Source organism: Solanum verrucosum, unplaced genomic scaffold (genome assembly GCF_900185275.1).
Source record: "Solanum verrucosum unplaced genomic scaffold, falcon-dt-bn FXZP01000072.1, whole genome shotgun sequence".
NCBI classification, from domain to species: Eukaryota; Viridiplantae; Streptophyta; class Magnoliopsida; order Solanales; family Solanaceae; genus Solanum; species Solanum verrucosum.
Genome location: NW_026020208.1, coordinates 1456183 through 1480336, shown reverse-complemented (window position 1 = coordinate 1480336; position 24154 = coordinate 1456183). Strand labels below are relative to the sequence as shown.

Genomic DNA, 24154 nt, shown 5'->3' with positions numbered 1-24154 from the left:
AATAATTCAATTATCCAAACATAAAAAAAATTCTTTAGACTTTGGATATGTCTAATAATATATGTGAATAATCCTCCATATCATCACCAAATTTTCATATTTTGATGAATCAAGTAATTTCCCGATATATCTAATTTCATTATACAAGTTATTATGTTTCACAAGTCATATTGAAATGTATGATCTTCTTAGGAAGACAAAGTTTTCGTATTTTAGTGCATATTCTATTATTCGAGGTGGTAGTATCATTACAGACAATCTCATATACTGATTTTGTATTAGTAATTTAATTTTTCATTACATGTTTCGATCCACATAACCTTATTTGTAAATACAACATAGAGAGAGAACATTTTATATCTAATGTGTTAAGGATAATCTGATCCATATAATTATATATTGTATTTGAATGAACTATGTAACATAAAGAAAGAGATTAGCTTGATTATATGGAACATATACACCTCTATTAGTATAAAGAAAGAGATTTAGATTGGATAATTATATATGCTCAATGCACACTAAACTCCCTTGCTTTAGTTTAGAAAAACAATAAGAAAATCTTGACAAACGAAAATGGTGGTGCTAGTACTTGTTTCGCTCTGACAAGTGTCGAAATTAAAATTTTTACTTTATGAATTTTAGATCATAATTGTTTTTATGATTAAAACTATTGAATTTTATCGAATTTGTAATTATCATTGTGATTCCGCCTCAAACTCTAGTTCAATATCTTGCTAGTTGGCTTTGAAAGTTGTATATGAGCTCCTTATACCTAGTGGCTGATAATTTTGGAGTTCTTTGGAGATTTGTAAAATTGATATAATGCAATCCAAATCTTTTTGTATATCCTTCTAACCATTCAAAGTTGTCCAGCAATGACCAAGCAAAATACCCCCTCACATCTGCACCTTCCCTATTTATAAAAAAAAATCAACCAAACATATATGTTAATATAAATATTAATTAATATATAATGTGATCAGAGATAAGATAGATAGACAGACAGACTTCCATGAATCTAGTAGTGGAACTATCTTTGTCCAAAGGGAATTAATTGACACCCTTATGTCAGAAAATTTCACGATATAAATAGGTTTATTTTCTTTAATGTATATATCATACGTTGTGTATTAAATGAATTGTTCGAAAGGTGCAAATTGTATTCTAACTCCCCTTAGTCAAAATTCTTAGTTGTAACCCTATTAATTTGTGGATTGCACATGCAAGCAACAAAGGGTCGTGGCTCTGTGGCACACTGACCCAAGAATGGGATTAGGAGTGTACTAATTGACATAAGTGAGTAGAAACAACTTTTACTGTTCATTTTTCGATTTTAGTCTTTAAAAAATAGTCATTGCTCCTAATTGCAACTATAGATGATGAAAACATAACTACTTATAAAACTCATTAGTCTATAGATGATGAAAACATAACTACTTATAAAATTCATTAGTGACACAGACATAACTAAATGGACTACTCAGGTTCATGATGGGACTTGTGTTACTAATATTCGTCCTAGAATGAGCCTGTCATTCTTCTTACAAGCACGTGCTAGTGTTTGTCACTTTGAAAAATCTATACTCCATCCGTTCTGGCAACATTTGATCGGGCATGGAGTTTAAGAAATAAATGAAGACTTTAAAATGTTTACCAAATTTCCCCTTCAAAAAACAGTCATATTAAAAAGTAGACTCACGTTTCTCTCTCCTCATAAATGTATTGGAGTACTATCTTTAAGATTAAGTGGACCAACAAGGGTAAAAGAGGAATTGTACGTTTAAATACTTACCATATAAGAAAATGTGACATTCTTTTTGGGATTGATCAAAAAAGAAATGGTGTCACATAAAATAGGATAGAGGGAGTAATAAGTATGTGTGTTGGAGAGTGGAGAGAGAAGTACCTCATTGCATTTGCCAAGGAATTCAAGTAGTTATGCATGTACTCCACTCTTTGAGTGTCATTGAGAGCATCTTCTAGGGAAGAATTTGGATGGTCACTCTCAGCAATACCTGCAAAATTGTCCAATTCTTATAAGGAGTTGTCCCTAAAGATATTTCATATACCTCATTGCAAGTTGTATCTCACTTGTTCTTGACTTTATCAAAGTTTCAGAGTAAATTTTACTATAAATTTTCGCATGTCAAATACTTTGAGAAAAAAAGTTAAAACTTAACCCTTTACTTTTGATTATATATGGTTTAAAACTTTAAACTACCATTTGATCGATATGTTTCAGGCTTGAAATCCATTAAGGTTAAAAGACAAATGCGAAATAATTAGCTAATGATACTTAAGGTATGCAACTATGCATATCCCCAAAGTATGACGAAGCATAAAATTAAGATATTTCGTATAATATAGGATAAATTTTTATATTTTCCAATTAATTAATATGTCATGATTTTTGTGTTTCTAAAATTGCACAAATAAAGGTAAACTTTAACTTTTCTGTTACCATTTTCAGTTATGATGACTGGAGTATTATTGAATCTATCCTTCATGTACATCACAAGTTTTTCCATCCCTTGAGGATACACAAATAGCCAATCCACTGCAGTCTGAATCATTTATAAAATAAATCAATTAATGTAAGAATATTTGTTTTCAAAATAGACAAATGAGAATTAATACACACAAAAATAAAATAAATTAAAATTTGAATCGAAAGTGTTTAGCTGAAATGTTTTATTAGCAATCGAGGTGTTTAATTGAAACGAAACTTAGTTCTTCTTTCTTTCAAAACTTACTTTTATTAGCAATCTAGGATTCGAGGTGTTTTAATAAAAATTGATTTCAATACACAAATACACATTTTAATTAAAAAATATTTTCTTAAATTCTTTATTAAATCAAATTAAGACAGTAAAATGAAACGGATTTTATACTTACAGGTTCTCCAATGTACACACCATCTTTTTCTGTAGCACGAAAATAAGAACCTTCTGACCAAGAAGAATATTGTCCATGTTCACAGACAGAGTACAAACAATCTTTAATATAAGCTGCTGTATAATGATTTAGGCCAATAAAATCTAGGCCATTTTTCAGTTTTTTAATATCATTTCTTGAAAATATAGGCAGGTTCTTTCCAAGAATTTTTTGCATTTCTTCTGGATATTTTCCATATATAATAGGGTCCAAAAACCTGCATATAACAATAATTTTATATTTTATTAAAACGGTCATAACATTATACTCAACTCCAATTAATAATTGAAGCCTTGAAAATTAGATTTCAAGGGCTATAACAATTTCAAGAAAATGTTTTTAGTTTTTCTTTACGTATTTAGTTAGTTAAAATATTTTTTACATAGATCACAAACTTTTTAAGAACTAGAAAAATAACTTTGACTTTAAAATTTAAAAAAAATATAAATTTCATAACTGGCATTTTACATTGATAATCTCCCACGCACAACCAAAAAAATAATAAAACCCTATAAAGAAAATTGACATAAGGAGTTGGTAAAATTCTTATCGATATCGAAATACCAACCTTCAGATTTTGCTTTTTTGGTATAACACATAAATGTGTCCTTGAAGTCATGAACAATTGGACTCGATCATTTCACATTTATGCCCTTCAACTATATAGGTATGTACAAGTAACCACTTAAAATTGTATAAAATTAAACAAGTTGACACAGGAGTCCTACATGTCATAATATACATGTAAAACACCACGTAAGACACAAATTGTCGTGTAGGATGTCACGTAGGATTCTTGTGTCTATTGTTCAATTTTATACAATTTTAAATGTCTACTTATGCACATCCAAAATCGAAGGACATAAATATGAACTAAGATCAAATTAAAGAACATATTTATGTAGTATTCCTTCATAGGTCCGTTTTTTTTTTTTTGTTGTTATTGTTTTTTTTAACAGTGTCCTCCTTACCACCAACATCCCCACCCACCAACCCTGCTCCACGTAACCTACCCTACCTTTCCTTACCCCACCCTCACCCACCTCCCTTTATATTATGCTCACCTTCACCATTCATAATATTTATTTAAATTATATATAAATATTTTTAAAATTTACTTACGTGACGTTAAAAAGGTATTTTTCATGAAAATATATATATTTATGGAATACCAAAATACAAAGAAAGCTTACCAATTGTAAACAAAAGATCTAGCTCTTTGAGTTGCATAATTGTCTTGTGAGGAATTGCTAAAAGGTTCATACCATTGAGTATTCAAAGATATTCCAATCATTCCTCCTTGTCTTTCCTGTATATATGACCACAAAAAAAAAAATACATTTTCATTATGAGTTCTTACTAAATCTATATTTCACAATTCTCATCAAATCTAATATACATAATTTGTTAAATATTGAGTTAACGGTAAAAAATATATCTGAATTATCAATTTTTTGTCTATTTCGCAAATCAACTATCAGTTGTTTTTTTTTTGCTATCTAAACTATCATCATCAATAAATTAAAACACACGTCGAAGCTAACTAGCTGGCCATCATATACTATATATCAGTTGTTTTTTTCTACTGGAACTTTTACTATCTTTTCAACTAGGTGTGTTTTAACTTTTAATACATAGATAATGGTACACTACTTAGAAACTACTATTTTCCAACTAAAATTTCCCACTGAAAAATGTTTAGTGGTTATTCTCAAAAATATTTTGATTGGACTAATAAGAAAAAAAAAATGTTCAATGACTATTTCCACTATTACAGTAAGAATTTATTCCTCATCATGCGTTTTTCTAATAATCTGGTTCGGTGAAATGGGATCGGAAAATTATGTTTTATAGCATTTGTAGAGGGAAAAATCTTTATTACTAGTAATGTTAATTCATGTGAAAAAAAAAGGAAATACACTGTACTCAAAATGATCTTTAGCGGCAATTAATTAACAACAACAACTTAATTACCGCTAATATGTTTTTTAGAGGCAGTTAACACTCTTTATAAATGCCCCTAAAACTTATACTAGCACCTAGTGACATTAGATTCAATATCAATTAGCTAACACCGATAAATATTTTAATATTTTTTATTAATATGCATATTCATTACCCAAAAATAATAATATTTTGAACCTGATATTTTGTTCTGTAAATGGTGACAGCCGCAGCATGTGATAAAATCATATTATGTGCTGCAATAAAAGGCTCTTTTTCTGAATTCCCAAAACTGCAATTACCAAATGAACCGGAACATCGAACCGGAGGGAAAGTACCCAATCTATAGGCTCGAACCGCCACTACATTCGGTTCATTGATAGTTACCCAATATTTAACTCTGTCACCAAAATATTTGAAACATATATCTCCATAATAACCAAAATCATCCCTGATAAAAAAATAAAAAAATTATGTGAAACTTTTCATTTTTCGAGAGTCAAATAGTTTACATTTGATTGGCAATTTACGTATGGAATTTTCAAATTTTTTGAAATGAAATTTTTATATTTATAAACTATGTAAAAGGTACTATAAGTCACAATAATTGACAATTTAAGATATTTAAAAGATGTATGAAAAATTTACAGTAAAAAATAGACTTATTTTAATTTTGAAATTTAAAAAGTGTCACGTAGATTGAGACGAAGGGAGTACGAATTTAAATGAACCGATAGCAGAAATGCAACAACCGCCCTAATTATAATATAATAAACCTTGGCATATAATGCCTAATACTCTTTTTCATTTTTAAAATGAGGAAGTATTTATTTAAGGTTTGCTTCTAAATGTAGCTTAAATAGAGCGATATGAAAAGTGATAATTTATTTGGAATAGAAGAAATGTTATTGTTCTGTTGTTGTTGTTGTCGTCATTGAAGGGTGTGTTTGGTACGGAGGAAACATGCTCTTCCAATTTAGTAACCTAATAAGATGGTCACTTAATTATAAACTCTTTTCTTAATATTGGTTTTTTCAACTCAAAAAGTCACTCAACTATGAACATTTTTTTTCCAGAAAGTCACTCAATTATAGGTTCTTTCTTAGAAAGTCACGCAACTTTTTTAAAGAATTCATAGTTGAGTGACCATCTGAAATGTTACCCGTAAAAGATGTATGGAAAAACACTTCTTTTATAGAAAAAACAAGCTATTTAAAAATTAGAAAAGTAATTTTCTTAGAGAAAACAGGAAAAATAAGTTTCGTAAGTGACATTTGAAGATTACTGTCTCTATAATTCCCACCCCCAACACCCCTAACCCCACCACTCCTTCCTCACCCCACAATATTTTTCTAAATTATATTTAAATACTCTTAAAATAATATTTTTTACTCACTCACTAAACAAAAAAAAAAAAACAAAAAAAAAACACCCCACAATATTTTTCTAAATTATATTTAAATACTCTTAAAATAATATTTTTTACTCACTCACTAAACAATAAAAATAAAAAAAAAGACTGTCAAATCTTGCTTACTGTATTTTGGGACTTAGCCATCCTCCGTATCTTTCTTCAAGTTCTTGAGGTATGTCATAATGTGCTAAGGTGACTAATGGTTGGATATCTGTAATTTCCATCAATCGTTAAACACATGATTAATAGTATATATTTCAATGATCGAAAATAACAATGGTGAGATCAAACTTCATCAATTAGAGAACAAGAAGAAGTAACCTTTTTGTAGGAGTGCATCAATCAACTTATTGTAGTGCTGAATTCCAGCCATATTGACACCTCCATACATCCCCTCTAATCCAATTTTAGGACAATAAAACATTATCAAGGAGAAATTAAACACAAGTAAAGACGAATTAATAGCGTAAACATTTATTTATAGTGATGATGTATATAACTAAAATTTATCAAAATACGAGAGATCGGTAGAGTAGTTGTAACTTACTAGGTAGAATTCTTGCCCATGAGATAGAGAAACGAAAGCTATTCACTCCCATATCTTCCATAAGTTTAATATCCTCCTGTAGGAGTGTCAAATAGACAAATATTTAAATTATAATTACAACAAGTCATATTATTTTTGCTCCACTTTTATTTGGTGTCACATCAATACATAAGGTGACATGGGATAATAAAACAAATACCAAAGGTATATGAAAACAATTCATTCACATATTTGGCGCATATAATACACTTGTACCTAATCATTTTGCCAGAAATAATATAATAATATTTCATTGGTTTTAGTTTATTTTCAGACGTGCAAGAAAGAAAATACTAGCTATCACCAAAAAGTGTGATGGAATAAAATTCATTAGTCTCCTTGTCGTAGTCATTTAAAATTTTCGCTGTATCTTTTTATCAGATTGATATGTAAAAAGTTACAATTTATAGTATTTTTTGTATAATTTTTAAATATTTAATTTTTAGTTAAAATATATTGAATATTTAATTTGAAAAATAGTCAAATTAACTTTCAAAAAACGCAACATCACAACTAAAAAGAGACCTACATGGGAGTATATTTTACCTTTTAACCAAAATCTCTTTTTGAAAAAAGCAATTATGCTCTGTCTGCTTAAGAATTTTGTTAGCGGTGAAAGTAAATATAAGAATATTTTTGTGTCAAAAAGAAAACAGAACGCATAAACACCACATTTTTAGACTTGATTGATATGCCAACATCAAAGTTCATAGACCTAATAGTATGGTAGTCGGTTTTGTAAATTAGTAGAATCAGTAAATTTCGAATCATTATGATTCAACTCAAAAAAATAAAAAGGGATGCATCGCGATATGGTACCTTATATCGATTATAATGATCTAGAGCAATGTCTCCATTACTTCCATCTGCTATGTGACCTGCAAGAAATTTTCAATAATAAATATTACTACTATTCTTGATAATCAATGATTAGAAGTACGTTGCTCAGATGGTAAGCATCTTTAGCCTTAATACCGAAGTTAATAAAATATACACTTATATTATAATAATTATAAAAGAAAGATCACCAGCTTCATGAGTAAAAACATCCCAATTGTTAAGGCCTTTGCCATCACTAAGAAAAGCTCCTTCAAACTGCAAAGGAAACAAGAGAAATTAATTAAAAAGGCCCCAAAATTTAAGTATCGCGGTAACAAAGTCAGAATTTTCATTAAAAAAATGTAAATATATATATATATATATATATATATATATATATATATATATATATATATATATATATATAATCAATAGAATTAAACAACAACAAATTCAGTATAATCTCATAGGTGAGGTCTGATAAAATAGTGTGTCCGCAGACCTTACCTTATGATGGTAAAAAGACTGTTTATGATTGATCTTTCGCTCAAAAACGAATTAAAAAATAATAGTAACAACAACAAATTCAAAACATATATAGGTATAATATTTCGTTGAAGGATATTTGAATGAACCCCTTGAGCCATCTAACTACGCTCTAGAGTTACAACTAGATAACAAGAAGAAAAAAAAAAAAAACCTGGTAGCAAGAAGAGGCTGTTCCAAACAAGAAATTTCTTGGAAATGAATCTGGTTCTTTGACAATACTAAGGTTTTTTATCTGAGAAAATGATACCATGAAACTAGAAAAAAGAACACTAAAAGCAAATAATATTATTGAAATACTTGAGTCCATAATATTTAAAGAAAAGTCTCTTTTTTCCCCCTAATGTGTATATTTCAAATTTGATAATATAGTTATAGAATAGAAAGAAGGTATTCCAAGTGTTTATATAGAAAAAACCACACGGCACTTGCACCTTGTTTGGACGGTGTATTGTACTGTATTGTTAGTCTAAATACAATATTTGTTTTTTATTGTTACTTAAGTTCTATTGTATCGTATTGTTTAAATTCATCACTAGGTAATGACGTAACCTATTTTGTGTAATGACTGATTTGGTGTGATCGCGTCTTTACCTTAGTATTTACTTCTCATTTTGTCTTTATTTATTATTTAATAATTCTATTTTTTATCTACCCAACCTTTTCATAGTAGCTCTACCTCGTACCCTACAATTTCTTGTAGGTTTATCATCCAAATTAGGGATATGTGACATTATGTAACAACAAAGAATGATACAATTTATTCAAACATCGTATTCATTAAAACAATACATTGATATAGTACGATACAATACAATACAATACGATATATTATGAAGCAATATACATAACAACCATCCAAACAAAGTGTTAGAGATATTTTTTTCTTTTTCTTTTTATGATTTCACTATTATTGCAATAGTAGTAATCATGTCGTATATGTAGTATACTTCTAGATGCATCAACTTGGGAGTTGGGATGGATTCAGAATTTCGAAAAATTGATATATTATTATGAAACGAGAGTGAATCAAATTAATAGGTGAATAAGGACTCGATCGATTCTTTCATAATATCGTGTTAATGAATAAACTAGATAAATAAAAGAGTTTAATCAATTAATGGAAGAATACAACATGATTGTTAGATATATAGCTCATAGCCCTAGATCAATTTTATTTATCGATCCCATAAATTCACTCTTTCTTGATTGAAGTTTATATTTGCTTTGTATTTAATTTTAGTTAGCTTATAATTATACTTTGGATTTTATTATTTGAATAAATAATTTGCATTAGTTTAATTTAATTAGTTGAGGGTTAATCATAAATTCTTGTGGATTCGACATTCAATTTATAAATAAAATTATAATATTACTTATATAAATATAATCACATACATATGCGTTTGGAAACAATAAGTTTTTAGCGGTACCATAGACATATAGAAAGGGCTGGTGGAATGAAAGTAGTGGATAGAGGTGTGGAATGTCTACGAAGAAAGGTAGAAGGGGGAGGTCTTCAAGGGGGGAGAAGATATTGAGGAAGACAACAAAATAAAGTGAAAAACTTAAAAATTTATTAAAAGAACTAGACCCGCAAATTTCATTATCTTTAAATAAGAAAATTCACATTTAAAAAAAAGTTAATCTATCAAAAAAGATTTAAAATATTATTTATATGTTGGCCAATAAAAAAATGTCAGGTATATAATCTTATAATTTCAGTTTTTCTTTTTCCGTTCTTCACACGCTTTTAGGAAAGTGAGTTCATTCTCCCTGCCATGTCATCCCTTAAGGTGATATTTAATTCATTTAAAAGTTGTTAAGAAGGAAAATAAATAATATATATATATATATATATATATAAAAAAAAACACTAAAGTAAATTCTACTGCTAAGTTTTTTTTTTTTCAAAAATGATTTGATCATTTAATTTTTTTAATTATAATTTTCACATAAATATGTGTGATTCTCAAGCGTTTGTGAGTCGCTATACTTTTCTTTTTCTTTAAATCTCGTACCTTTACAAAAAGACCACATTTTCTTTTGATTTGACATTTGACAATGTGCTCTAATTATTAGTAGGGAAAAGGGTCAAAAATGCCCTTAAACTATGTGAAAGGAACAAAAATGCCCTTCGTTTATAGTTTGGCTCAAAAATGCCCTTAGCGTTAATACTTTGGTTCAAAAATGCCCTTAAACTATGTGAAAGGAACAAAAATGTCATCCCTTTATAGTTTGGCTCAAAAATGCCCTTACCGTCAATACTTTGGTCCAGAAATGCCCGCCCCTATAGTTACAAAATGGGTCAAAAATGCCCTTTTCTGAATAAATATATATTTTTTCTTTTTAAACACATCTTCGTCCTAATTAAAATATTATTGAAGAACACTATTCTTGTTTTCTTTCTTCTAAAATCACTTTAACAAATAAAAAGGTAGGAAATATTTTTTTTCTTCTTAATCTCATTTTATCAATTAAAATAGAATAACGTCATGTACCCTTTGGACATATAATATATGTCATATATAAGATTATAGTATATCCATCATTAATTTATATTTATGTAACGATAAAAAATAAGAAATATTTTCATTTTTTACTTTTTTCTAAATTGAAGTAGGATAAACATTTGCTAATTTTAAAAAAAAACATTATTAGAAAAGAATGTGTTAAAAAAATATTTATTTGAAAAATGAGCATTTTTTACCCATTAAATAACAATAAGGGCAATTTTGGACCAAAATATTAACGGTAAGGGCATTTTTGGACCAAACTACAAACGGATGGCATTTTTGTTCCTTTCATATAGTTTAAGGGCATTTTTTAACCAAAGTATTAACGCTAAGGGCATTTTTGAGCCAAACTATAAACGGAGGGCATTTTTGTTCCTTTCACATAGTTTAAGGGCATTTTTAACCCTTTTCCCTTATTAGTATAATAAAAAAAAAATCTCTGTAGCTTTCAAGAGTTTGATTAGGTGTTTGAAACCCTATCTTTACCTTCTTTTTTCTCCCTAGTGTTTTGAGTTTTTGCATTTCGAGCCAAGGTTTTTTTAAAAAAAGCCTCTCTACTTCTATGAAATAATGATAAGGTCGGTGTATAGTCTATTTTTCCAAACTCCATTGAGTATTGAATATATTATAGTTCGTGGAATTTCGTGTTCATGTTGTAACTAGTATTATGATTTCACCCAATTTACATTACATGGCTAAGATCCCCTCATTAAGGGGAATTAAATGGAAGCAGGGCGGGGTAGGTTGAAGCTAGACACAAATGCTATGCAGGGCGGGTTAAATTTTTTATAGTTTTAAACCTTAACCCACCCCACTCCGGCCCGCCCCACCTCCATCCTAAGCCATATTTTTCACCATTTCATGAGGGCAAAAATTAAGTGATCTCTTTTGAAAGTTCAACAAACTCATGAAAATGAAAGAAGTTAAGTTGACAAGACATAATGGTGGGACATTAATAGTATCTTGCATCATTTTTCCATCATTATCATATCTCCATTGGATTGTTTGCTTAAATGTTGTCTTAAATAATTATTAGTAGTAGATATTTGTGGCATTTGGATCCAAAAACAAAGTGGTTCCAACTATAGACATATCATTTAATTTGCTACACAACATGTTTGTGTCCTTTTCTTGTGAAATTATTAAAGGTGTTTTCAAGAAACAACTTATGTTCCAACCAATACAAATGAATATATAACAATAGCCAATTATTTTCCCTTACAAATGAACAAAATGCATTATTTTAGTTCTAGCTTTATGCATCTTTTGAAATATTGTACAAAAAGGAGAGTAATAATTTTTTTAAAGAAAATTTCCAATTAATAGTAATATTTAACACAATTTAAAGAAAATTACCAATTATGTGATGTTTTAAGAAAATTATCAAAGTTCAAGAGCCAACTTGGACTATCACACATAATTACTTGAACGTGTTAAAGGAGACTTATTTTTTTATTCTTTATTTTAGTTGTTGGGATTTGCAAAGGCGTTGAGGCCTTTTTGTTAAAGTTAAAACAAGTGATATCTTTATAATAATATATTCAAATAAAAAAAAGTAACAAATCTTACATATGCAAGTGCTATTTTTTTTTTTATATAAATAATATATTAGGAATGTAAAAACTCGTGCGCCATTTTTGCAATCATTCCATAATATTCATATATAGTTTGATTAAAAGTTATTGAGTTCTTATGTATTTATAAGAATTCTGGGCAGTTATGAGTGTTTAAATTTTAATATATAAGTATGATAAGTAATTTTTAATCTATGTACTTCATACAATTTTTGATATATATGATGTAACTTTTCAATGAAGAGTGTCTAACTGACCACCCTTCATCGCATGTGGCAGGCCATTGACTTGGGTTCTAGATCCACTACTGAGCCTTGAAAATGGAAAAAAAATCTAATAGAATGTATTTTCCTTTTTAACAAGGCTTATACAAATTGAATATAAATTAATCGAGGCTCTAATAATCGAATTAACATATTTTCAATAAAGTACTCGATGCAAATCTTATTGACAACATGATTTCAAGATTTGTATTCAATTTGTAGGACAAAATGTTCCTTCAACTATCTTTTATATTTATTTTATTAAAAATTCTAAAAGGTGAAATAATCTAAGAACAGTAAAACAAATGATATGGTTGTTGGAATTAAACAAAACAAAGACTTTAAGTCTTATGGGAAATGATCATGAAGTGACATGAATTAAAATCCTCAAATTATTTGCATAATAAGAAAAAAAAGAAGAAGATGGGACCAAGCCTTTAAACTTACCTTTTTCTACCTAATTTACAATTAAATACTTTTTTCTGGTTCATTTTATGTGATTTTATATGATTGATTATGCAATTTTGAAAAAAATAATTAAAATTTATGGAGATTTGATTTGCTTGATTGGATTCTTTAAGCATGTTATAATATCTCAGCAAAAACATACGACTATATAGATAGATAGATATTATACATTTTTTATATACGACTATGTACATATTATAAATAAAGGATATGTTTGGTATGAAGCAAAAAAAAAAATTATGTCAAAGAGAATTTATATGTATTGTAAAATAATATGAATTTCCACAAATATAATATTATATATTGCAATACGAAACGTAATAATTTATGTTGGACGATATATCTTTGAAATTTCAAATTTTGTTTATAAATCGCATTCTACTCATGCATTTTATGCCTTCTCATATCATCTCTTCATTTTCGTTTTTTTCTTCTACCAATTTCCATGAATATAGTGAGAAAGCTACAAGTTTTTATTTTCAAATTTTATGACTAGAAAATCTATTGTTTTCAACTCCGAAACATGGTAAATAATAAACATACATCTCTAAGCTTCGCTACTTAAATATCAGAGTTGGTTCGTGACATGCACCTACCATACATCCCGCACTGCTTTCTACCTAATATTTCTCCCTTTTTTTCGCCATCCATCTCCCTCCAATTCTCGTTGAGCTAAGAGCAATAATAGCTGCAACAACATCGTTGTACCTCCAGTCACCTTATTGTTTCGACTGCTCGAAAAAAAACAGAGAAGGAAAACGGTTAAACATGCATGGTGTTCTTTGCAACATAAATGCAGAAAACCTCGGGAACCCCGGTCCATTCAAATCAAAATAGAACGAGCACGTACGACTAAGGGGAATGGAATGTCGCGGGAAGGTGAACTTTGCAAAAGTGCTTATTTGGTTGGGAAGAATAGGACTAAAAACGCCGACTATCTATGAATGACCAGGATACCACTGGTAAATCTGGTTTAGCACTACAATATCCGTGTACATTGAAAATATTCAAGGTAATGTATTGCAAACAAATGAAAGAAGATAAGTTGACAAGACATAATGGTGGGATATTAATAGAATCTTGTATCATTTTTCTATCATTATCATATCTCCATTGGATTGTTTGCTTAAAGGTTGTCTTAAATAATTATTAGTAGTAGATATTTGTGGCATTTGGATCCAAAAACAAAGTGGTTCCAACTATAGACATATCATTTAATTTGCTACACAACATGTTTGTGTCCTTTTCTTGTGAAATTATTAAAGGTGTTTTCAAGAAACAACTTACGTTCCAACCAATACAAATAAATATATAACAATAGGCAATTATTTTCCCTTACAAATGAACAAAATGCATTATTTTAGTTCTAGCTTTATGCATCTTTTGAAATATTGTACAAAAAGGAGAGTAATAATTTTTTTAAAGAAAATTTCCAATTAATAGTAGTATTTAACACAATTTAAAGAAAATTACCAATTATTTGATGTGTTAAGAAAATTATCAAAGTTCAAGAGCCAACTTGGACTATCTCACATAATTACTTAAACGTGTTAAAGGAGACTTATTTTTTTATTCTTTATTTTAGTTGTTGGGATTTGCAAAGGCGTTGAGGCCTTTTTGTTAAAGTTAAAACAAGTGATATCTTTATAATAATATATATTCAAATTTAAAAAAGTAACAAATCTTACATATGCAAGTGCTATTTTTTTTTATATATAAATAATATATTAGGAATGTAAAAACTCGTGCGCCATTTTTGCAATCATTCCATAATATTTATATATAGTTTGATTAAAAGTTATTGAGTTCTTATGCATTTATAAGAATTCTGGACAGTTAAGAGTGTTTAAGTTTTAATATACAAGTATGATAAGTAATTTTTAATCTATGTACTTCATATAATTTTTTATATGTATGATGTAATTTTTCAATGAAGAGTGTCTAACTGACCACCCTTCATCGCATGTGGCAGGCCATTGACTTGGGTTCTAGATCCACTACCGAGCCTTGAAAATGGAAAAAAAATCTAATAGGATGTATTTTCCTTTTTAACAAGGCTTATACAAATTGAATATAAATTAATCGAGGCTCTAATAATCGAATTAACATATTTTCAATAAAGTACTCGATGCAAATCTTATTGACAACATGATTTCAAGATTTGTATTCAATTTGTAGGACAAAATGTTCCTTCAACTATCTTTTATATTTATTTTATTAAAAATTCTAAAAGGTGAAATAATCTAAGAACAGTAAAACAAATGATGTGGTTGTTGGAATTAAACAAAACAAAGACTTTAAGTCTTATGGGAAATGATCATGAAGTGACATGAATTAAAATCCTCAAATTATTTGCATAATAAGAAGAAAAAAAAAGATGGGACCAAGCCTTTAAACTTACCTTTCTCTACCTAATTTACAATTAAATACTTTTTCTGGTTCATTTTATGTGATTTTATATGATTGATTATGCAATTTTGAAAAAAATAATTAAAATTTATGGAGATTTGATTTGCTTGACTGGATTCTTTAAGCATGTTATAATATCTCAGCAAAAACATACGACTATATAGATAGATAGATATTATACATTTTTTTATATACGACTATGTACATATTATAAATAAAGGATATGTTTGGTATGAAGCAAAAAAAAAAATTATGTCAAAGAGAATTTATATGTATTGTAAAATAATATGAATTTCCACAAATATAATATTATATATTGCAATACGAAACGTAATAATTTATGTTGGACGATATATCTTTGAAATTTCAAATTTTGTTTATAAATCGCATTCTACTCATGCGTTTTATGCCTTCTCATATCATCTCTTCATTTTCGTTTTTTTTTTCTACCAATTTCCATGAATATAGTGAGAAAGCTACAAGTTTTTATTTTCAAATCTTATGACTAGAAAATCTATTGTTTTTAACTCCGAAACATGATAAATAATAAACATACATCTCTAAGCTTCGCTACTTAAATATCAGACTTGGTTCATGACATGCACCTACCATACATCCCGCACTGCTTCCTACCTAAGATTTCTCCCTTTTTTTCGCCATCCATCTCCCTCCAATTCTCGTTGAGCTAAGAGCAATAATAGCTGCAACAACATCGTTGTACCTCCAGTCACCTTATTGTTTCGACTGCTCGAAAAAAGCAGAGAAGGAAAACGGTTAAACATGCATGGTGTTCTTTGCAACATAAATGCAGAAAACCTCGGGAGCCCCAGCCCATTCAAATCAAAATAGAACGAGCACGTACGACTAAGAGGAATGGAATGTCGCGGGAAGGTGAACTTTGCAAAAGTGCTTATTTGGTTGGGAAGAATAGGATTAAAAGCGCCGACTATCTATGAATGACCAGGATTGGAATGCCTTCAACTGTCCGCTGATAAATCTGGTCTAGCACTACAATATCCGTGTACATTGAAAATATTCAAGGTAATGTATTGCAAACAAATGACTAACATCTTATTAACTAGAATTTATCCTTGCTATTAAATTTTGGGCGTCCAAAGCAAACACTTTACTAGCGAGCCTAACATGTTACATATAAACTCGGTAACATGTTGTGCTGCCAGAGTATTCAAAACAGGGCAGTTGTTTGCCGTTCTTAATGCTCACTCGCACGTCTTTTAGCATTGGACACTTATTTTGTCAATGAGAAGACAACAAAATAATATTATGCCACATGCGTTATAGGAACTATTGTTGCAAAAAGATTTTCGAGTAACGTCTAACTAGATAGTGAAGGAAAAACTTACTTGTGAATAAATGAAGGTTCCTAGGATTGCAATGGCAGCTCCAAGTGCATTGATGGGTCGGACTGGTGTTTGGAAGATTATGATGGAGGAAACAATGACAGATATCCGTTTCATTGTATTTCCTACGCTAAACGTCAGGGGAGAAATCTCATCCAAGGACATATAAGATACTTGGTTATACAAGTGATAGAATATGCTTTGCGCAATGATCCACCTGATATCATATATACAACAAACTATTATTAGGCTACTCGTGAAACTCTGTTACCCAATCAAACACCTTCACAAAAATTAGGACGGAAGGGGTACATATAGAGATATAATCATTGTCATCAACATAGCGTATATGTTAAGAACTACAAATACTGAGAGCACACATCATCATGAGAAGCGGAAGTTAACAATCCTTACCAAACAAAATTAGGTCCTATCTGAGAGAAAGCGTTTCGCCATCCTAATGCCCACATCTGAGGCCCCTCCATCGCGATTGCAAAAGGTGTAAGAATTAACAGAGACATAATAGACAAACACGCATAATAGTTCATCCCATTAACAGAGTTCCCCTTCATTCCTTTCTTTGAGAATATATTTCGAAACACAAATGCAAGATTCGATATCATTGTTCCCATAAAACCTGTAATAACAATCAACTAACTTTAGAAGCTAACCGTACTACTACATCCACACTACCACAATGAGTAAATCGATGATCAAAAGTTATGAAAATTGAAAATCATACCAGTCATGTTGAAATTGAGCTCTGTAGCAGCTGATAATGCACAACCACCAATGATCGGCACAAGCGACAAATATACTGGAAGTGGAAATGTCTCGCCAAGCAAAAACCTTGAAACCAACACGCTAAAAGCTGGTTCACTACTCTTGATTATATGAGTGAAGGAAACAGCAACTTTAGACATACTAACAGTGGCTGCTACATGACCAATTGTATGAGCAACTGCAACCTACATCACCACCATTACGAATAGCACAAAATTAGACGTAAATAAAAAAATCATGTACTCGATCTCTCCATTCAATGACCGATGATCGAAGCTAATTTCTCAATCTTAAACAAAAGTTCACATGTTCATGAACTTGTTTTACTTTATGTCTCCAATATGCAATCCAAATTGGCATGTTTGCGCCCACTAAAAGAGGAAGCGTTCCCTATCGAGAGTTTCTCATTCCAGGTCTCATAATCGAGACCCGCATATTCATAAGATTAAATAATATTTTGGTACATTCTACATATCTTTAGCTTTAGCTTAAGACAGAAGATTCAAAAAGCTTCTTTACTTTCTGAAACTTCGTGTCAAGTAAAAAACAACAGACAAATAAATTGAAACAAAGGGAGTAAATAACAATACTAGAAATCATAACTTCACAGACCATACTCCTATCTCCTGGAGGTTAAGAAGTGGTTTCTAAAAGACCCTCGACCCTAGTACAATAAATCAAAATGTTTACAGAAAAAGGAAATACAACAGCAAAGTAAACTTGCCAATTAATAAAGAAAACATTACAAAGCATTCAGAGAACACAAACCATAACAACAATGAAATAATGTGATAACGGAAACACAATACACAACATATAATAACCTATATCTAAAGCAAGAAAAATACATGCATAAAGCTAATACTAAACAACAACGAAATAATGCAATAACAGAAACACAATAGACAACATATAATAACCTATATCAAAAGCAAGAAAAATACATGCATAAAGCTAATACTAAACAACTACGAAATAATGCAATAACATAAACACAATACACAACATATGATAACCGATATCAAAAGCAAGAAAAATACATGCATAAAGCTAATACTAAACAACTACGAAATAATGCAATAACATAAACACAATACACAACATATGATAACCGATATCAAAAGCAATAAAAATACATGCACAAGGCTAATACTATGACAGACACGATACTCCCATACTCCCCCCCTCCCCTCCTCACACAAAAAAGCACCAAACCACACAAAAGTCATAAGAGTTCTTACAGGGAACAGGTTCTTCCAAAATTCAAAATCTGTTTTTGGGAATTCAGCAATTCTCATAGCCCATGAAATCAACATAATCAATGAACCAGTAGCAAGTGACAAAGTAGAAGTCAACCAAGGAAAAGGATATGCATTAAGAACTTTCTTGCTATATATATTAAAAACCACATTTAAACCCCACCATATAGCAAAATATATGCCAATTTTAACCTTCTGACCATCAACTTGTGATTTTGGCAACTCAATATTTAAATCTAAAGACTGGGACTTGTCAGCTTCATATGCTTTGGGATTTTCAATTCTTGATATGTAAAGAGGTTTCTTGATTGAAAAACAAAAATCCCATTTTTGATTCTTTGATTTTGGGATTGAAAAAAATGATAAAAATCCAAGAGTTGGATTATAATCCCTTTTTGGAATCAAATTTGAATGTGTGATTGATAAAGATGATTGCTTTATAGAACAAGCCATGATAATCAAGATTAAAAATTGAGTCTTGAACAAGAAAATATAAAACCACTAAAGATTAAGAGGGGATTATGGGGTTTTGAAGATTTAGACAAAAATGTTTTCGATATAATTGAGGACAAAAATAAAAAAGGTGTAGGTTTGGTTTTGGTGATAGTGAAAGAAGATTTTGGTACAATGTTGATTACTAGAAGTACAAATGGAGAATTTTAAGCGATCATAATTGAAGTATCTTACTTTAATTAAACAACAGCATACAATAATTACATACTCAATATAGTCCCACACAATGAGATCTAGATTTCGACTGAACACAAATTTTAAGAATTATGTGAACTGTTGGAAATTTTTGTTTTTTGGAGAATCTCAAGAAAATCTTCAACGAACTATTCTTTGGGTGTGCAAGAAGGGTAGGATCTTAGATTTACATTTTAACTTCTTCCACGTCCTAAATAGTTGAAGTTGTTGTCATATGCAATAGCTTACAAATCACTAGATAAATATGATGAGACGAGCTCAATTGAAAAGGGACCAAGCAAGGGATATTTCATAGCAACCCTTATTTAAGATACCACACACAGGGGAGGAGCTATTGTAGCAGAAGGGGCGTCGGCCGAACCCACTGACTTTTTCGTAGACCCTATATTTGTATTAAAATATGAAGTATAATGTATATATATATTTCTTGCGAACTCATAAACACATTGAAGTGTTTTGTCCAATGGTCGTTGCGCACCCAATGAGATCGTTCACCCCGTGGAATGTGGGTTCGAATCTCGATAGGCACACAATATTTTTGGATTAATTTCTAAACGTGTGTTTATATATAAAAAAAAAAAAAAGGGTCAAAAATGCCTTCCGGTTATAATTTGGCTCAAAAATGCCCTTATCATCAATACTTTGGTCCATAAATGCCCCTATTATTATTAAATGGGTCAAAAATGCCCTTTTTCTAATAAGTATATTATTTTTTCCTTTTTAAACACATTTTCTTCTTAATTAAATTGTTATACAAGAACCATGTTCCTGTTAATTTCTTTCTTTTAAAATCACTTTAAAAAATAAAAATGTAGGAAATATTTCTTTTTCTTCTTAATCTCATCTTATAAATTAAAATAGAATAACTTCATGTACCCTTTTGACAGATAATATATGTCAGATATATAAGATCATAGTATATTCATCATTAATTTATATTTATATAACAATAAAATATAATTATAATAAAATAAGAGATATATATTATTTTTTTTGAATTGAAGTAAGATAAACATTTGCTATTTAAAAAAAAATATAATTGGAAATAGAATGTGTTAAAAAGAAAATAAATAATATATTTATTTGAAAAAATGAGCATATTTTTACTCAAAATAACAATAAAGGCATTTTTGGACTAAAGTATTGATGGAAAGGACATTTTTGGACCAAATCACAGATGGAGGGTATTTTTGTTCCTTTTGCATAGTTTAAGTGCATTTTTTACCCTTTTTCCCATTAAAAAATAGAATATCGGTAAGGAAATAGTATTTGTGTCGTAATTAATTTTTTTAAAAATAAAAATGTCGGTAAGAAATAATTAAAAACGTAGGTGGGTTTATATAAATTTAAAAAAAAAACAAAAAATTGTTAAATGAAAAAAAAGAGAGAAGGAAAATAGTATTTGTATCGTACTATGAAATTACAATATCTGACTATTGATTTCTACTCACATTCAAAAAGTTTAACTCAATTTTTTTCTCATTCTAACTTTTGTTGTTGATCTAATTGCTGCTATCCAACATTTGGCCTCCGGTGTGTACTCTTGTCTCTCCCTTTTTATTTTTTTCCTTATTTGTTTCCTTATTCGTTTTTAGTGAATTAAATACTTGTATTTGTTCGTTAATTTGATGATTGTTATTTTAGGTTAAAATCATTATTTCTTTTTTAAAATTTAGAACCACTAACATGAAATTCTGGCTCCGCCTCTGCTAACCCAAAATACTCCAAATTAGCCAACTAAGAAAAAATCAAATGCCATTTAATATCAGTTAATATTTCATATGGTCACTCAACTTATACTTCTTTTCACGGAAAGTCACTCAACTTTCATTTATAATCTCAAAGTCACTCAACTATAGATTTTTTTCACAGAAAGTCACTCAACTAATAGTTCTTTTCATAGAAAGTCACTCAACTTTCTTCTATAACTTCAAAGTCACTCAACTATAAATATTTTACCTACAAAGTCACTCAACTATTGATATTTCATTTAGAAAGTCACCCAACCAATTTAAATATGTTTTCATTAAATTTTGTTAAAATACAATTTTTGTTTTAAACTATTTTTTTAGAAAATAGAAGAAATACGGAAGAAGAGTGCACACAAAAAAAAGCAATACACTTTAAGTCAGAAAGACTTTTGTTCGTGGATTCAAGTTCGTGGCTCCTTAAAGTTAATTATAATCAACTTTGGAAATCAGTAGATTATAGCGGTTTCTTTTGTTGGAATTAAGTTTTACGAAAAGCAGCTTGAAGAACGCATGCAAGGACATCTACGGGATATGATATCGAGGTGGTTAGATTGGCGGTTCAAGCTCAGACTCGTGGCGGTGATGCAGACTTCTGATCTTGGTGATAATGCATGGTGATGATGCAGACACGCTCGAGGTAGCTAGACATATTTTCTTTTTTCAAATCAAATGTAAATACCTGATGTTTCAGGTTTTGCTAGTAAATCAAATTCAAACTTTCATGTATAGTCTCTCATGTGTTCAGTCGGTAATCGTCTAGTTGAAAAGTCTGTCTCTTTTATTTTCAGCTTTGATGAATTCAGAAAAAATTATTTAAAAAAATAAAAAAAAAATAGAAGAAGATACGCATTTTAATCATTTTATTAAATTTTATTGAAATACTATTTTGATTTAAATTATTTTTAAAAAAACTAAATATTCATTTGAATTATTTTATTAAATTTTGTTGAGATACAGTTTTTGTTTAAACTAATTTTTAAAGAAATAATAACTATTGTGAACCTAATACAAAAATAATAAGATTTACACTGTAGCATTTTTAAATCGAAAATGATGCATTGCATTGCATCCACCGTTACTAGTGCTGGTGCCGGGCTGCATAACAGTTTTATTAAAAGAATCGTTTTAATAAATTGGTATTTAAACAAAATTAAATAAAATAATTAAAATGAGTATCTTACTATTTGTTAAGAAATTAGTTTAAAACAAAAATTGTGTTTCAATAAATTTAATAAAATAATTAAATGAGAATCTTATTATTTTTTAAGAAATTAGTTTAAAAGCAAAATTATGATTTAATAAATTTAATAAAATAATTAAAATGAGCATCTTATTATTATTTTTTTAAAAAATTGTTTTTCAACAAAATTTAATGAAAACATATTTAAATGGATTGAGTGACTTTCTAAATGAAATATCAATAGATGAGTGACTTTGTAGGTAAAATATTCATAGTTTAGTGACTTTGAAGTTATAAAAAAAGTTGAGTGACTTTCTAACAAAAAAACAATTAGTTGAGTGACTTTCTGTGAGAAAAATTCATAGTTGAGTGACTTTGAAGTTATAAATGAAAGTTGAGTGACTTTCTGTGAAAAAAGGTATTAATTGAGTGACCATATGAGATATTAACTCAATATTTTTAATGGATACCAATTTATTAGCCCTCTTTAGAATTATCATTTTTTTATTAAATATAAAATAATATACTTGTTTTTGAAAAACTATTAAAAATAAAATAAAATACATAAATTGTGAGCAGGGGAAGCTCAACCTTGAAACTGCCGAAGCAATGACTTTTGCCCCTGAAAAATAAAGCCTCAAAATTATTCAATGATAATATATATAAATATAAATAATTATGTATTTATTTATTGTTAGTATTAATTGATATTTTCTTAATAGTTTGTTGTCAATCTTTAACTAATCATTATGCACATATTTTAAAATTTTAATTATTTTCTTAATATACAATTGATGTAAACATCATAATTAAAAGTTGTAGGCAATTAAATTTGCAGTTACTTTCTACTTCTTAATATGTCTGATTCCGTTCAATTTGAATCAATCATATTTTTTAAAATTGGTTTTGTAAGACTATCTTCAATTCTTTGAAGTTTCTCTTAAATGTTTCAAGCGCAAACTAATTAGAATATCAAATAATTAAATTTAAAAAGACATTGTCTAACTTTGAATGTCTTCTAATGTGTAACAATCACTATGATTTAGACCTATTTTTGTAATTAAATGTAATACGAAATATACAAGTCAAAATGTGGTATACCAATTAGGTGAAGTCTCAATTTTATTTTTTAATACTCTTACTACTTCTAGAATATTTTGATAATTCATATAAAAATTGATTCAATTGAAAAAATTTCAAAACTATAATCAAAGGAACTTATCTAAGATATAAACATTTGTGGTGTTATGTAATGTATGATAATTTATATATATATCAATTCCTATCTTATGAATTATTACAAGAAAGCTAATACATGAATTATTAAAAATTGAGTCTTGAACAAGAAAATATGAAATCACTAAAGATTAAGAGGGGATTATGGGGTTTTGAAAGATTTAGACAAAAATGTTTTCGATATAATTGAGGACAAAAAGAAAAAAAGGTGTAGGTTTGGTTTTGGTGATAGTGAAAGAAGATTTTGGTACAATGTTAGATTCCTAGAAGTACAAATGGAGAATTTTAAGCCGTTATAATTTAAGTATCTTACTTTTAATCAAACACGGATAACAATAATAGCATATTCAGTATAGTCCCACACAATGAGATCTAGATTTTGACTGAACACAAATTTTAA

General features: G+C 28.9%; 2 protein-coding genes across 2 annotated transcripts; both read right to left on the bottom strand.

The window, feature by feature from the left end:
* Positions 1–488: 488 nt before the first annotated feature.
* Positions 489–8616, bottom strand: LOC125830254 (beta-glucosidase 47-like). The gene is made up of 12 exons (XM_049509468.1): positions 8401–8616; positions 7910–7976; positions 7701–7759; positions 6843–6918; positions 6617–6691; positions 6419–6506; positions 5080–5332; positions 4131–4246; positions 2899–3154; positions 2465–2567; positions 1910–2018; positions 489–916 (listed from the first exon to the last, which is right to left on the bottom strand). The coding sequence occupies exons 1-12, from the start codon at positions 8554–8556 to the stop codon at positions 727–729; spliced, it is 1548 nt and encodes a 515-aa protein (XP_049365425.1). The 5' UTR covers positions 8557–8616; the 3' UTR covers positions 489–726.
* A 5062-nt stretch (positions 8617–13678) lies between these two features.
* Positions 13679–19432, bottom strand: LOC125830286 (glucose-6-phosphate/phosphate translocator 2, chloroplastic-like). Its single transcript, XM_049509502.1, has 5 exons — positions 18862–19432; positions 17580–17805; positions 17252–17474; positions 16841–17054; positions 13679–13798 (listed from the first exon to the last, which is right to left on the bottom strand). The coding sequence occupies exons 1-5, from the start codon at positions 19330–19332 to the stop codon at positions 13787–13789; spliced, it is 1146 nt and encodes a 381-aa protein (XP_049365459.1). The 5' UTR covers positions 19333–19432; the 3' UTR covers positions 13679–13786.
* Positions 19433–24154: the final 4722 nt, after the last annotated feature.